Source organism: Ranitomeya variabilis, chromosome 5 (assembly GCF_051348905.1).
Source record: "Ranitomeya variabilis isolate aRanVar5 chromosome 5, aRanVar5.hap1, whole genome shotgun sequence".
In the NCBI taxonomy this organism is placed as follows: Eukaryota; Metazoa; Chordata; class Amphibia; order Anura; family Dendrobatidae; genus Ranitomeya; species Ranitomeya variabilis.
In genome coordinates this window covers 124,899,469-124,915,923 of record NC_135236.1, presented here as the reverse complement: position 1 = coordinate 124,915,923, position 16,455 = coordinate 124,899,469, and the positions used below count along the sequence as shown (strand labels likewise).

The window sequence follows — 16,455 nt, the reverse complement described above, 5'->3', positions numbered from 1 at the left end:
TGAGATTAGGACTAGGGGTGTGTTCGGTTTAGGGTTTTGATTAGGGTTATGGTTACCTTTGGGATTAGGGTCAGGGGTGTTTTGGGGGTTAGGGTTGTGATTAGGATTATGGATCGGGTTGGGATTAGGGTTAGGGGTGTGTTGGGGTTAGGGTTGGAGTTAGAATTGGGGGGTTTCCACTGTTTAGGTACAGCAGGGGGTCTCTAAACGCCACAGCCAATTTTGCGCTCAAAAAGTCAAATGGTGCTCCCTCCCTTCTGAGCTCTGTCGTGCGCCCAAACAGTGGTTTACCCCCACATATGGGACATCAACGTACTCGGGATAAATTGGACATCAACTTTTGGTGTCCAATTTCTCCTGTTACCCTTGGGAAAATAAAAAATTGGGGACTGAAAGATCATTTTTGTGGGAAAAAAATAGAATTTTTTATTTTCACGTCCGGCGTTATAAACTTTTGTGAAGCACTTGTGGGTTCAAAGTGCTCAACACACACATAGATAAGTTCCTTAGGGGGTCTAGTTTCCAAAATGGGGTCACTTATGTTTTTTTTTTACTGTTTAAGCACATCAGGGGCTCGTCAAACGCGACATGGTGTCCGATCTCAATTCCAGCCAATTTTAGCTTGAAAATGTCAAACGGTGCTCCTTTCCTACTGAGCCCTGCCATGCGTTCAAACAGTGGTTACCCCCACATATGGGGTATCAGCGTGCTCAGGACAAATTGGACAACTTTTGGGGTCCAATTTCTCCTGTTACCCTTGGGAAAATAAAAAATTGGGGACTAAACAATCATGTTTGTGGAAAAAATAGGATTTTTTATTTTCACGCCCGGGCGTTATAAACTTCTGTGAAGCACTTGGGGTTCAAAGTGCTCAACACACACCTAGATATGTTCCTTAGGGGTCTAGGTTCCAAAATGGGGTCACTTGTGGGGGGTTTCCACTGTTTAGGCACATCAGGGGCTCACCAAACATGACATGGCGTCCGATCTCAATTCCAGCCAATTTTAGCTTGAAAATGTCAAACAGCGCTCCTTTCCTTCTGAGCCCTGCCGTGCGCCCAAAAAGTGGTTCTACCTTGCATGTGGGGTATCAGCGTACTCAGGACAAATTGGACAACAACTTTTGAGGTCCATTTTCTCTTTTTACCCTTGGGAAAATAAAAGAATTATTGCTGAAAGATCATTTTTGTGACTAAAAAGTAAAATGTTAATTTTTTTTCTTCCATGTTGCTTCTGCTGCTGTGAAACATCTGAAGGGTTAATAAACTTCTTGAATGTGATTTTGAGCACCTTGAGGGGTGCAGTTTTCAGAATGTTGTCACTTTTGGGTATTTTCTGCCGTATAGACCTCTCAAAGTGACTTCAATTGAGAGGTGGTCCCTAAAAAAAATGGTTTTGTAAATTTTGTTGTAAAAATAAGAAATTGCTGGTCAAATTTTAACCCTTATAACTCCCTAACAAAAAAATTTTTGGTTCCAAAATTGTGCTGATGTAAAGTAGACATGTGGGCAATGTTATTTATTAACTAATTTGTGTCACATAACTCTTTGGATTAAGAGAACAAAAATTCAAAATTTGAAAATTGTGAAATTTTCCAAATTTTCGCCAAATTTCCGTTTTTTTCACAAATAAACGCAAGTTATATCGAAGAAATTTTACCACTGTCATGAAGTACAATATGTCACAAGAAAACAGTCTGAGAATCGCCAAGATCCGTTGAAGCGTTTCGGAGTTATAACCTCATAAAGAGACAGTGGTCAGAATTGTAAGAATTGGCCCGGTCAATAACGTGCAAACCACCCTTGGGGGTAAAGGGGTTAATGAATGTCAAACAGTACTCTTCATCAATCTGGCTCCAACTTTCTCTGATTGCTGTTGCCAGATCAGCTTTGCAGGTTGGAGCCTTGTCATGGACCATTTTATTCAACTTCAACAAAAGATTTTCAATTGGGGACGGGGACTGTTGTGAATTCTGTTGTGGGTTCTGCTCTTGGGCTCCCTCCGGTGGTTATAAGTGGTAGTGCTGCTGTTTGTCCTTCACAACAGTCATCAGCTGCTTCCACTTTGGACGGGGCTATTTAGTCTGGCTCCTTCCTTCTGTGAGTGCCAGTTGTCCATTGTTTTCTAGGGATCCACATCTCTGCTTGGTTTCTCCTTCTGGATTGTCCAAATCATCAAAGATAAGTCGTGGCTCTGTTTTTGCAGTCCACATGCGGTGGACTTAATAGTTGTGTGAATTTCTATGTTTTTTCTTGTCCAGCTTTGTCTGTGTAAAGATTTATTCAGCCAAGTTGGAAGCTCTGGAGTCACAGAGTTACCCTCCATGCCTTTAGTTAGGTGTGAAGATTTTTGTATTCTCTGTGGTGGATTTTGTAGTATTTTTTATACTGACCGCACAGTACTCTGTCCTGTCTTTTCTTTCTAGGTAGCGTGGCCTCCTTTGCTAAATTCTGTTTTCAGTCTGCGTTTGTAATTTCCCTCTCCTCTCACAGTCAATATTTGTGGGGGGCTGCCTTTCCTTTGGGAATTTTCTCTGAGGCAAGATAGTATTTCTGTTTCTTTCTTTAGGGGTAATTAGTTCTCCGGCCGTGACGAGGTGTCTAGGGAGTGACAGGAACATCCCACGGCTACTTCTAGTTTATGTGTTAAGTTCAGGGTCTGCGGTCAGTATAGAGGCCACCTACTCCAGAGCTCGTCCATGCTGCTCCTAGGCCACCAGTTCATAACAGGGGACTGAATATGATGAAGTGGGGTGTGAGGGGGACTGCACATGATGAAGTCTAGGAGGTGAGGGTGACTACATATGAAGTGGTGGGGAGGGGGAATGCACATGATGAAGTGTGTCTGGGGGTGACTACAAATGATGAAGTGAGAGGGGGATACAGGTGTATTACCTGTACACTGACACTATATACAGAGCTCCTGTGTATAAGGTCTCTGGTGATCACTGTATTACCTGTACACTGACAGTATATACAGAGCTCCTCTGTATAATGACACTTAGGATTGTGGTTTTTTTTTTTAATTAATGACCAGTATTGTAGTATTCAGTCACTTTGTGGTGGTAATACAGTACAGACCAAAAGTTTGGACACATCTTCTCATTTCAAGATTTTTCTGTATTTTCATGACTATGAAAATTGTACATTCACACTGAAGGCATCAAAACTATGAATTAACACATGTGGAATTATATACTTAACAAAAAAAGTGTGAAACAACTGAAATTATGTCTTATATTCTATGTTCTTCAAAGTAGCCTCCTTGTGCTTTGATGACTGCTTTGCACATTCTTGGCATTCTCTTGATGAGCTTCAAGAGGTAGTCACTGGGAATGGTCTTCCAACAATCTTGAAGGAATTCCCAGAGATGCTTAGCACTTGTTGGCCCTTCTGCCTTCACTCTGCGATCCAGCTCACCCCAAACCATCTCGATTGGGTTCAGGTCTGGCGACTGTGGAGGCCAGGTCATCTGGCGTAGCACCCCATCACTCTCCTTCTTGGTCAAATAGCCCTTACACAGCCTGAATAACATGCCTGAATAACATCTCACTCCCTGCCACCACAGGGCCCAACAGGGATAGCAGGGTCAGCCATCGAGGAGCGGGGGCGCCAATGCGCAGGTCTAGGGTGCCAACCTCCGCAAGTAGGTAGGTTGAGATAGGCCAGTTTAGGGTTAGGCACCCCCCCTGGTTATCTTTTTCTTTCTTTAGTGGTGTTGGTGTGATGTATAATTATTGTATGTATTAAGGCTTTTTAACTAAGGTATAATAAAGGTTTGAACTTTTTAAGACAAAGGGAAATTTTCTGTGAGCTAAATACGAATATATCCCTTCAATATATTTACGCATAAAGTCCCCAACAGTGTCACCAGCAAAGCATCCCCACACCATCACACCTCCTCCTCCATGCTTCATGGTGGGAACCAGGCATGTAGAGTCCATCCGTTCACCTTTTCTGCGCCGCACAAAGACACCGTGGTTGGAACCAAAGATCTCAAATTTGGACTCATCAGACCAAAGCACAGATTTCCACTGGTCTAATGTCCATTCCTTGTGTTCTTTAGCCCAAACAAGTCTCTTCTGCTTGTTGTCTGTCCTTAGCAGTGGTTTCCTAGCAGCTATTTTACTATGAAGGCCTGCTGCACAAAGTCTCTTCTTAGTTGTTGTAGGGATGTGTCTGCTGCTAGAACTCTGTGTGGCATTGACCTGGTCTCTAATCTGAGCTGCTGTTAACCTGCGATTTCTGAGGCTGGTGATTCAGATAAACCTATCCTCAGAACCAGAGGTGACTCTTGGTCTTTCCTGGGGCAGTCCTCATTTGAGCCAGTATTTTTCCTGCCAAGAAATGCAGAAACCTTGTAGAAATTTCTGCAAGCAAATACTCAAGGTATGCACATAGCCTTAATGTGTGATTGGTGAGAAGCACGGTGCAGAAGTGGAGTTTTTCCAGGAGAGGGTGATGGGACTGTGGAAGGTTTGATGGGTGGAGGCGGGGCTAGGGTGGAGCCTGGGTGGAATTTCAAGGGGGCCCTGAAAATTTTGCCAGTATGTGGCTCCCGAGTGGCAGCACTGCCTAGGATACTTGGTACCACTGAGCAGGATGTTCTTATTTAGCCGGAATAAGGAACCCAGTGCACTGAGCATTTTACAATCTCCTTATTAGAGAAACAAGGAGCACTACTCAACTGCTCCAATTTCAGAAGATCGGGGCAGATCATTGCCCCTCTTCTGCCAGTGTGTGGCACCTCTACCACTGCCCTCCCATGTCTCACTGCAGTTATTGTAACTACAGCAATTGTTCCACTCCTTGGCCATGGGGTCCAACCAGATTCCTAAGACATACTCAGTAAATTACTTGTGCCAAAGTCCTGTATGCTTTTGTGTCATACAGAGGAATATTGGTCTTATTTGATAAATCTATGTAATTTTTTAAAACTGTAAATTTGTATTAAAGTTTCCGAAACGATAAACATCACAATAAGATTTGGGAAACAGACATGTAAATTTATACCTTATAAGATATTATAATAGCAATGATAAAATAGGAAAGATCAAGGCGAGAGAAGGAAAGAAAATAAAAGTGGAGTGAGGGGAGAAATCTAGGCTGCATTCTCCAATACAAAACAACACTTTTTACAAATAATCATCCCATTATTATTACTCCATGTGATTAGAATAAGTGTTTGGGAGTATTAGTGCAGCCTCCTATCTAGACATATCTAGCAGCTTATAATTGTATATGTGCTGAGGTCACAGTGACAATGGTCCAGAGCTGATGGTGTCACTACAGTGATGTCACAATTTACCGGACAGTTCTAGATGCTGTGTAACCCCTGATTCCGTTGAGGGTTGTTTAAGGCGTTGGAGAGTGAGGATTGTGGCGTTAAGTGAGTGCAAGTATGGCGAATAAAAAGTGCTGTAAGCGTATTATTATATCGGATTCAGAGAACAGCAGTGATGTGGATTTCCATCAGGTGAGCCGTCACTTTTCTGCATTATTCTTATGTAATACTAATCTATCATCTATGATGATTTATGTGACGACTTGTTAGAATGATCAATATTACTGATTGTTATCTCCTTAATAGCGGATAATGAAGAGTAATATTCCTGTTTGGGGAGTTTATATCCATCTTAATAGACCATCACTGACAATTATATTAATAAATATATTATTACTATTCTATAAGAATAAAATGCTCCTTGTAAAAGCCAGAACTGACCCTGCGTGTTATTTTCATACCCTTTCATACCCAGATGTTCATTATGATTTATGTGACATTTCGAGTCTTATATTTCTTCTCTTTTTCTAGTCCCATCCCCCCAAGAAAAGATCAAGACTTCCGAACTATCAAACGGAAGGTGGATTAAAAAATGGGATAACACCTATAGACCCAGGTACTGATTTCCAATGCAATCTAGCCCCTGCTGATATGTGTCCTAACAATAATGGGTTTACTAGAACAAATGTGTCTCATTCATTGGGACTTAAGGCCCAGTCACACTTAGCGACGCTAAAGCGATCCCGACAACGATACGACCTGTCAGGGATCGTTGCTGCGTCGCTATGTGGTCGCTGGTGTGATGTCAAACAGTGAGATCTTCCCAACGACGCAGCAGCGATCTGTAGCGACCTGTACAACGATGTCACATGGCAGCTATTATGACGATTCAGACCTCGATGAGGGACGTCCTGTGAGACGTTGTCGTCAACGAGGTCGTTGGTAAGGTGTCAAACACAGCGATGTGTGCTACCCAGCGGGACCTCAACGATCAAAAAAAGGTCCAGGCCATTCCGACACGACCAGCGATCTCACAGCAGGGGCCTGGTCGCTGCCACGTGTCAAACATAGCGAGATCGCTACTGAGGTCGCTGTTGCGTCACAAAACTTGTGACTCAGCAGCGATCTCGCTAGCGACCTCGCTTAGTGTGATGGGGGCTTTAGTTGTAACTGGTAAAAAAGATAATGATGACAGTTTGGCCCCATCATCAGAAGTTTTCTGAAGTCCTAGTAGTCCGTTTTAATTATCACTTACTGCTGTTATCCATAATAACAGTCTAATATATTCATTTTTGTTTCTTCCTCAGAACTAATAACATCTTTCCCGTCATGTAGCAATGACTTCTTCAGGTAGGATGAATCACATCTTCTCCAACTATGAGCTCAGGTCCCATTGGTAGACATTATTGGGGACAATCGGTGTCCTTCATTCCAGCTTTATATAATATGACTCTTGTGGTTCCTGGGCTCTGAATTGCTTCATCTGATCCATTTATACCAATAATTTTAATCCATAATCTCATTCATTTTTAACATTAGAATTTTCCCCACTGATTCCTATTTCTGCATTTGTTTTCACAGTTCCACTGATGTCATTGTTATTTCTGACGATGATGAGTATTCTTCTGGGGAGAAAATATCATCTCGCGAAAGTAAGGACTAATTAGCTGTGTTTTCTAGACACAACCTAAATTTCCGGTATTTGACACAGTCCATTGATCCATGTTCTGTTCTGTTATGTGATATTCACAGGTCTCAGGACTTCTGACATCGAGGATTATGATACCCCTGAGCAGTGTGGACCTCCACACACTGACAGCGATGACGATGACTGTATCATAATAGAACCATCATCTCCTGTCACTGGTCAGTGTCCAATATTATGGTTTATACCGCAATCTATACAGATTACATACATTTCCCCTAAAGATAATTTAACAATGCACCTTCACGTGATAGCCAACAAGTGGACAAAGGAGTAAAAAGTAGAATTGCACATTCATTTCTGGTGCCTCTTCACTCTATTTCAATCAAGGGCTGTAGATATTCCTAATCTCTGTAACAATATTATATAGATGCCTCAATGTAAAACTTATCAAAGATGGCACTATTTTCACTGCTCCATGTTTCCTTCCAGATACAGAATCATCTGGATGCCTGGAGAGATCCACCTCAGAGGAGCAGTAAGTTATATAAAGCTATGAAACACTATAAACGAGAAGTGGTGCCCCCTACTGGTGGATATCCTCAGTCATCAGCTCAGTTCCCAAAATCCAGCACTCCCACATCTCCTCGTTTTACATCCCAATCTATGTCAGGGTGTAGATAATCCCTCCTCTCTGCCATGTATAAATCCTGGATCCCAAGAAGATCTTGCAGTTCCACTGACATAGAGATGATATTGGATTCTTGTATTGACATTTTTGAGAGGTTTATTTCAATGCTGATAATCCACCTGCCCCGACTTGTAGCTTATTGCTGGCTGACCCTATTGTATTTGTGCCCCTGACCTTCTACCATTTGGGTGACGCGATACTTAATTGGGAAATCCCTTCTACATTGTAGGGGAAAGGAATGAATAGGTAAATGTTCTGTATGTTTTGAGATATAACCTAAGGCTTCATGTATGATCTTCTGTTCTTCCAGGCCTATTTGTACCATCCGGGGCTGCTTTATAGAGGACATCACATCTCCGGCATCTAAATACATGCAGGACTTTCAGAGCTACAAACATGAGTTGGTTACACGGCTGTTTAAGCTCTATAACAGCACCGTGTTTGAGAACGAGGTAAAATATTACAATCCCGGGGTTGTATATATTCATCTATATTCTGCTATATCTGTAACTCTTCATGTAAATGTCGGTGGAGTATATATTATCAAAGACCTTTACTGTTCCTCTATGTAAATGCAGTTATACTGGTGCAGAGGAGGTAGCAGTCACCCCGGGACCTGGTGCCTACGGGTGTCTTTAGGACCAGTAGTCACAACTTATACCTCCCTTTTGTAGTGTCCTAGAAGGGACTGCATTTAATGCTGTTTTACGTTGAATTATAGATATAATGTATTTTATTTCTTAATTCCTCATCTTCAGCTTCCTGAGTCCAAAATAACATTCAAGTGGAGCAAAAGACTGACGGCAACATCTGCTTTCTGCACGAACATCTATAAGGACGGGGAACAGTATTCCTTTATTGAACTCTCAGACAAAGTCTGTGACTCTGCAGGTAAGTTTCTTATAGTGATCATTTGGTAAAAATATAAAATTTTGATAGAAGTACCAGGTTGTTAAAGAGAACCTTTTATGTGAAAAAACGCTATTAACCTGCCGATATGAGGTTAATCTGCAGGTTAACAGCGTTCTGAACCTGCCCAGTGCCGGCACTTAGACCTCCACTGCTGGGAGGAAATGAACTTTATTCAATTAACAGGCAGCTTTCAGTCATAGGGACGGCACCATCAAGGGTTCAGTCACTGCTCTGTGTATAGCGAGCTGCTGCTGTAACCGTGCCCCGGCACTGACTGACAGCCAGGTCTAATGCTAAGCTGCTGTCAGTCAGTCACAGGGGGTGGGTTACAGATGCCACTCACTTTACACAGAGCAGTGACTGAACCCGTGCCGCTGCTATGACTGGAAGCTGAACGCTGCCAGAGGGACCAATGTTTATTTCCTCCTGGCCTAAGTGCCGGTGTCGGGAAGATTCAGAACACCTTTAACCTGCACATTAACTCCATATTTGGAGGTTAATAATGTTTTTTCACATGACAGCTTCCATTTAAGGCAGGAATGAAGTTACTGCAATTTTCATAGCTTCCAAACAAGAGAAACACACACATGCATGGCTATATGTTGTTCATCAGTTGTGATCATTGAAAATCCTTGTGGGACCCCTTATTTCTTAATAGTGAGGGATCTGGAGGTAAACAGTGGATGGATAAAATACACATAGATAGTAACTGCCACGGATGCAACTATAAATTACTGGGACGATTAATCAGAAGAGTCAGCCTGAGTAATGGAGATCCTTCAGGTCCTATACCTCCAAAGCTCCAGGGCAAATGTCTCTTGAGCCTCTCATATATTATGGTCTAGTAGGTTTGCAATTGTGATGTAAAATATCTTCTTGACTTATCGTAATTATATATTTTCTATCTTTAGAGCGCCTTAGAGATTCACTGGCACATGAATTGTGCCATGTCGCCTGCTGGCACATTGAGGGAGTGCAAAATGATGGACATGGGCCACTCTGGACATCTTACACAGAAAAGCTCATACATGTTCACCCCGAATTGCCACCTGTGAGAATGTATCATGCGTATGACATTAATTACCGATACAACTATGTGTGTGCAGGGTGTGGATACAGGTAAGGAGATATTTTCTTCTTATATAATTCTAAAGAAACTACATTAATGCAATTTATATTCTGCTACCAGGAGATCACAGATGACTGAGATCTAATTTTCCATGAATAATCCTTTCTCTTCCTCCAGTAACTGATATTTCTATCCTTTCTTGACTGCCAATCCATGTTCTTTCTGTCTTTTTAGAGTCGGCCGTTTCACGAAAATCAGTGAACAGAGAACATTTTGCCGTAAATGTGGAGGGAAACTTACAATGCAAAACACGGCTTAAGGTTAGGACCATCTGTCTCCTTAGATCATCCTCCATCTACATCTCAAGGAGACCCATTTTCCAGATATAAGACCAGAATCTGGAAAAATCCAACAAAACCTGCAGAAACAAAATCCAGGCTGTACTGTCAAACAGAAGCAATTTATTGCTTCCATTACCAAATGTAAGTGTGTATATTCTTTATATGTTCATTGTAGGAGTGTATTTATACAGTCACCCCAGGACCTGGTGCTTTAGGAAATCTTTAGGACCAGTAGACGCTTTTTGTCGTGTCCTCGAAGGCACTGCAGTTTCCACTGTGTTTCATGGAACAGCATATTTCATTCATTTTGATTCTTCATTCCTCATCTTTAGGTTCCTGGTTCCATACAAATAACTTGAAGTAAAACACTGAGCGCAACATGTGCCCATTGTATCCATATCTATTAGGATGAGGATTGATATTCCAGGATTGAGAGATCTTGAAAATTTCTGTGACTCCACAGGTAAGTTTTACATCACAATCGTTTAGCAAAAAATATGACATTTTGATAGGAGTCACAGGTTGTTAGGGGTGGATTGAAGTTACTGCACCTTTCAGATCTTCCAGACAAGAGAAACATACACATACATTTCTTTATATTCTTAAATGAACACAATTCGTGAAAAATCTTCAAAAATCCTTTTTTTTTTATAAATGTGGGAGATCAGAAATGGATAAAATACCATACATATAAATAGTAGCTGGCAGGGGGCAACTGGAAATTGCTGGGTCGATGAATAAGAAGAGTCAGCCTGGGTGGTGGAGATACTTTAGGTCTTATAGTTGGTACAATCTCCAAAGCTCTGAGGCATTTATTCATTGAGCCTTTCCTACAATATGGCCTAGCAGGTTTGCACTTGTGTTATCTATGTGTGTTAAGTATATTTACTTTTTATAGTAATTGTATTTTTTTTCTCTGTAGAGCGCATTACAAAAGCATTAATGCACAAAATGATCCTGCTCATGGTCTGCATGTTATTCTGAAGGCTATCTACATGGTGAACAACGTGACTTCTCCAAGCAGTGATTACGACTAAAACTGCTGCTAATGGAGAGTTGTTATATACCAAAGTCCTCCCAAAGCCCAGAAGAGCAACTCATGATACCAACTGTTGACCTAATGCAGAAGAAGAGGAATAGAGTGCTGAGAAAATGTTATAAAATAAAAAAGAGAGTCAACAAAAAATAAGAAAAGCAAAAAAGGTTGACCCCCAGCTATACCCTATACCTCTTCTACCTGTACCCATATGAAATATATATATTCTCCATCACCCAACCCCAAATAAAAACAAAATCTAAAAAGATACTGTGTGTATGTAACACAGGTAATTGGATGCAGAGACACAGAGGCACAGAGCAAGGGTTAACGGGAAAACAATCACTGATTTAATTGTTACAGGGATAGACCTCCAAGCATGTAGCAACAGGAAATAAATCAGGTGGTTGCCGAGGGAAAGAAAGGGGAAGAACAACTAAAGGTGGCAGGTTATATATCAATTTCACTTAGCGTTACTTGGGTGCCTCTCTCTTCTCCTGGGTTGGGTGGCTGGCTGGCAGCTGAGGCCGGTGCTGAGTTCTTCCGGCTTCCCCACCTAACAGGTCGGTCTCCTTCTGGTGGCAGCGGGCAGTCACTTGTCTGACCCACTGAGCCCCTAGTATGTTATGCTGCTGCACAGCCAAGAGTAGTCCACGGCAATCCTCTACTTGGCGTGCGCTCCTCCACATGCTCCACGAAGTCTGAGGGTCCTCGCTGTACCCAACCTTTATCTCTGCAGAGCGTCCTATCTTTTCTCACGGCTCAGCGCCGGTCCTCACTGACACCTCTCTCTGGAAGGAAAGCCCGCTCTTTTCCCTCACTAACCTTCTTATCCTCCCCTGTCTCACCACGCCCCCTCTACACAGGTCAAGGTTCTGCTCAGTTCCCCATCTCCTTCCCCCTTGCAACAGTAGGCCTGGCCCCAGCAGTTCCAAACCTGGTGCCTTGTCAGCACCCACAGCCCGGTCTTCTTCTTTACATGTATTCCTGATCTTTCTCCTTCTCCTGTGTCCAGTGGCCATCCTCAGGAGCTTCAGATTGCTGAGGTGCAGAATCTGCCTGACACCATGTCTGGCATGGCGTGGCAAGTGAGGAAAGTTAAAGAAAATTTATAACACAATCTGACAACTAACCCATGAATAATTACATAGGGAACTTGTTTTTTTTTTAACTAGAGTAAAGATGTATTGTGGTAAGAAGATGTTACCATCTATACACAGTTTCTAGATCGATGGGAGCTCTATATAGAATTAACAGCACAGCTGTGCGCTTGCTTGACCACTGTTTATTACAAATGGAGCACAGAAGGCTCCCATTTTGACAAACGGTGAAAGACAGAGCGATCAGAGATAATGGGCCCAGCTGAGTAGGGGCCTTCCCGATGGTACGCGAGTGTGGCCTAAACATTCCTATACACCAACAGTAATGAAAACAAGTATGGAAATGTGTGGCTCACCGATGGAGTGCAAGACTACGGACATGGTCAATTTGTAATTTTCTACACTAAAAACGTCACTTGTGTTCATCCTGGTGACCATAAGTTGCACCTATAAGTAAAGCTATGTGTGTGCAACACATTAATACAGGTGAGCAGACATTTTATTTCTATATGCATATATATTTATGGGTTTACTTTCATGGGTAGACTGAGTAAACAATACAATCTATTGAATAACTTAACTTACTAAAACTTTACTAATATTTTAACTTATATTTTGACTGCAGATTTTTTGGACCTGACAAAATCTGAATTTGACAAATCAGACATTTGATTCTCTGTGAATTGAATGTTCCCTATTCTGCTCTGTGGACTTTCTAGACCTCAGAGCATAATAAGTATAAGATGTAAAAATATAAAAAAACCCTCATACTTACCTCACCACTCCGGCCATCCCTCTGTTCCTTGCCAATATCCATTCCTTCACCTCTCTGCCCACATCACATTGCCAACCTGGTGTTCACTCTAGGCCAGAGGTTCTGGCTGCAAGCAGGCCCAAAAATTAACTGCCCATGTGCAATGATTTCAGAAGCCTACCTGAGGCCGGAAATATTATCGGCAATATGTTAAAATAAAAAAAGAGTTGTCATTTTTCATGATAGCTCCTGTTTGAGTGGGGTGGCAGGGCCTAATATAAGTATTAGGATCTTAGGCCTGTGGACCGTTATTTGCAGCTTCATCGGTCGTAGTTTCTGGACCACATTTGGCAGGTACTAAGTGGGACATACTAAACACAACCTGCCGTTCTGGAGTTCCTCTGACCCAGTTGTATCGCCATCAAACTGGGTCCTTGTCAAAGTCATTGTGATACTTCCTGCTTCTCAAATATCAATTTCAAAAGCTGACTGTACACTTACTTGTGCTCCTTCAAAATTGCCATAATAGACATTATGGCTGATGATGTGTGCAGATTGTAATGTTGCAATGTCCAAGATATCACAAAACAGCTATATACAGTGGGTACGGAAAGTATTCAGACCCAATTAAATTTTTCACTCTTTGTTCATTGCAGCCATTTGGTAAATTCAAAAAAGTACATTTTTTTTCTCGTTAATGTACACTCTGCACCCCATCTTGACTGAAAAAAAACAAAAATGTAGAAATGTTTGCATATTTATTAAAAAAGAAAAACTGAAATATCACATGGTCATAAGTATTCATACCTTTTGCTCAGACACTCATATTTAAGTCAAATGCTGTCCATTTCCTTGTGATCCTCCTTGAGATGGTTCTACTCCTTCATTGGAGTCCGGCTTCGTTTAATTAAACTAATAGGACTTGATTTGGAAAGGCACACACCTGTCTATATAAGACTTCAAAGCTCACAGTGCATGTCAGACCAAATGAGAATCATGAAGTCAAAGGAACTGGCCAAGGAGATCAGAGACAGAATTGTGGCAAGGCACCAATCTGGCCAAGGTTACAAAAGAATTTCTGCAGTACTCAAGGTTTTTAAGAGCACAGTGGCCTCCATAATCCTTAAATGGAAGAAGTTTGGGATCACAAGAAGTCTTCCTAGACCTGGCCGTCCAGCCAAACTGAGCAATCGTGAGAGAAGAGCCTTGGTGAGAGAGGTAATGGAGAACCCCAAGATCACTGTGGCTGAGCTCCAGAGATGCAGTAGGGAGATAGGAGAAAGTTCCACAAAGTCAACTATCACTGCAGCCCTCCACCAGTCAGGCATTTGTGGCAGAGTGGTCCAACGAAGCCTCTCCTCGGTGCAAGACATAAGAAAACCCGCAAAGAGTTTGCTAACAAACACATGAAGGATTCCCAGACTATTAGAAATAAGATTGTCTGGTCTAATGAGACGAAGATAGACCTTTTTGGTGATAATAACTCTAAGCGGTATGTGTGGAGAAAAACAGGCACTGCTCATCACCTGCCCAATACAATCCCAACAGTGAAACAAGATGGTGGCAGCATCATGCTATGGGGGTGTTTTTCCTCTGCAGGGACAGGATGACTGGTTGCCATTGAAGGAAACATGAATGCGTCCAAGTACAAAGATTGTTGTGAATTCTGTTCTTGGGCTCCCTCCGGTGGTTATCAGTGGTAGCGCTGCTGTCTGTCATTCACAGCAGTTATCAGGTGTGTTCACTCTGGACTGGGCTATTTAGTCTGGCTTCACCCTTTAATGAGTGCCAGTTGTCAATTGTATCTGGAGGATTCACATCTCTTCATGGTCTCTCTTGCTTCCTGGTCTTTTCACCAAGATAAGTCCTGCTTGTTTTGCAGCCCACATTTTGTGTGTCTTATTGTTCAGTGCATTTCATGTTTTTTCTTGTCCAGCTTAATCTGTGTAAGAATTTATGCAGTCCAGCTGGAATCTCTGGAAAGGCAGATATACCCCTTCATGTCTTTAGTTAGATGTGAAGTTTTTGTACTTTCTGTGGTGGATATTTCATAGCATTTTATTACTGACCGCATAGTACTCTGTCCTATCTTTTCTATCTAGCTAGATTGGCCTCCTTTGCTAAATCCTGTTTTCAGCCTGTGTATGTTTTTTCCTCTCCTCTCACAGTCAATATTTGTGGGGGGCTGCCTATCCTTTGGGAATTTTCTCTGAGGCGAGATAGCTTTCCCTTTTCTATCTATAGGGTTAATTAGTTCTCCGGCTGTGTCGAGGTGTCTAGGATCAGTAGGTACATCCCACGGCTACTTCTAGTTGCGGTGTTAAGTTCAGGGTCCGCGGTCAGTATAGATACCACCTTCTCCAGAGTACGTCTCATGCTGCTCCTAGGCCACCAGTTCATAACAGTACAACTGGCCAACAATGAGTTAACCGCATCTCAAAAGAAGGGAAAGAAAGTGCTGAGCCATTTTTTTTTCTGTACTCTGTTGTGTTTTTTCCCCTCTTACCTCTGGGTGGCTCAGGAGTTAGGCGCTGATATGGATGTTCAGGGACTTGCTTCTCGTGTGGATCAACTTGATGCTAGAGTACAGGGTATTTCTGATTATATCGTGCAGACTGCAGACTCCTGTTTTAGAGCCTAGAATTCCTACCCCTGATCTGTTTTTTGGGGACAGGTCTAAATTTCTGAGCTTTAAAAATAACTGTAAACTGTTTTTTGCTCTGAAGCCCCGTTCCTCTGGTGATCCCATCCAGCAGGTTAAAATTGTCATATCTCTGTTGCGTGGTGACCCCCAGGATTGAGCATTTGCCCTGGAACCTGGGAATCCGGCGTTGCTTAATGTAGACACCTTTTTTTCAGGCGCTTGGGTTATTATATGATGAACCTAACTCTGTAGAGCATGCTGAGAAAACACTGTTGGCCCTGTGTCAGGGTCGAGAAGCGGCAGAATCGTATTGCCACAAATTTAGAAAATGGTCTGTGCTGACTAAATGGAATGAGGATGCTTTGGCGGCAATTTTCAGAAAGGGTCTTTCTGAATCCGTTAAAGATGTTATGTTGGGCTTCCCCACGCCTGCTGGTCTGAGTGATTCTATGTCTCTGGCCATTGAAATTGATCGGCACTTGCGTGAGCGCAGAGTTGTGCACACTATGGCGTTGTCTTCCGAGCGGAGTCCTGAGCCTATGCAATGTGATAGGATTGTGTCTAGAGCCGAACGACAAGGATTCAGACGTCAGAATGGGTTGTGTTTTTACTGCGGCAATTCTGCTCATGTTATTTCTGATTGCACTAAGCGTGTCAAGAGAATCGCTAGTTCCGTTACCATCAGTAATGTACAACCAAAATTTCTGTTATCTGTGACCCTGATCTGCTCATTATCGTCATTTTCTGTCATGGCATTTGTGGATTCGGGCACCGCGTTAAATTTAATGGACTTAGAATTTTCCAGACGTTGTGGGTTTTCCTTGCAGCCTTTGCAGAGTCCTATCCCTTTGAGGGGCATTGATGCTACACCATTGGCTAAAAATAAACCTCAGTTTTGGACACAGCTAACCATGCGTATGGCGCCAGCCCATCAGGAAGATTGTCGTTTTCTGGTGTTGCAGAATCTGCATGATGCTATT

General features: G+C 42.3%; 2 protein-coding genes across 2 annotated transcripts; both read left to right on the top strand.

The window, feature by feature from the left end:
• Window positions 1-4,960: 4,960 nt before the first annotated feature.
• On the top strand, window positions 4,961-7,494 carry LOC143773431 (uncharacterized). The gene is made up of 6 exons (XM_077260882.1): window positions 4,961-5,475; window positions 5,815-5,899; window positions 6,591-6,633; window positions 6,865-6,935; window positions 7,036-7,149; window positions 7,421-7,494. The coding sequence occupies exons 1-6, from the start codon at window positions 5,401-5,403 to the stop codon at window positions 7,468-7,470; spliced, it is 438 nt and encodes a 145-aa protein (XP_077116997.1). The 5' UTR covers window positions 4,961-5,400; the 3' UTR covers window positions 7,471-7,494.
• A 363-nt stretch (window positions 7,495-7,857) lies between these two features.
• LOC143773402 (germ cell nuclear acidic protein-like) lies at window positions 7,858-11,050 on the top strand. The gene is made up of 7 exons (XM_077260863.1): window positions 7,858-7,865; window positions 7,930-8,071; window positions 8,378-8,510; window positions 9,443-9,650; window positions 9,835-10,082; window positions 10,274-10,404; window positions 10,864-11,050. Exons 1-5 carry the CDS (start codon window positions 7,858-7,860, stop codon window positions 9,917-9,919), a joined length of 576 nt encoding a protein of 191 aa, XP_077116978.1. The 3' UTR covers window positions 9,920-10,082; window positions 10,274-10,404; window positions 10,864-11,050.
• Window positions 11,051-16,455: the final 5,405 nt, after the last annotated feature.

Coding starts and splice junctions, on each gene's coding strand:
- LOC143773431 (XM_077260882.1), top strand. CDS start 5,401: ATGGCGAATAAAAAGTGCTGTAAGCGTATTATTATATCGGATTCAGAG. Junction 5,900..6,590: donor GATAACACCTATAGACCCAG/GTACTGATTTCC, acceptor TTTCTTCCTCAG/AACTAATAACATCTTTCCCG. Junction 6,936..7,035: donor GAAAATATCATCTCGCGAAA/GTAAGGACTAAT, acceptor TGATATTCACAG/GTCTCAGGACTTCTGACATC.
- LOC143773402 (XM_077260863.1), top strand. Junction 8,072..8,377: donor GCACCGTGTTTGAGAACGAG/GTAAAATATTAC, acceptor CCTCATCTTCAG/CTTCCTGAGTCCAAAATAAC. Junction 8,511..9,442: donor CAAAGTCTGTGACTCTGCAG/GTAAGTTTCTTA, acceptor TTCTATCTTTAG/AGCGCCTTAGAGATTCACTG.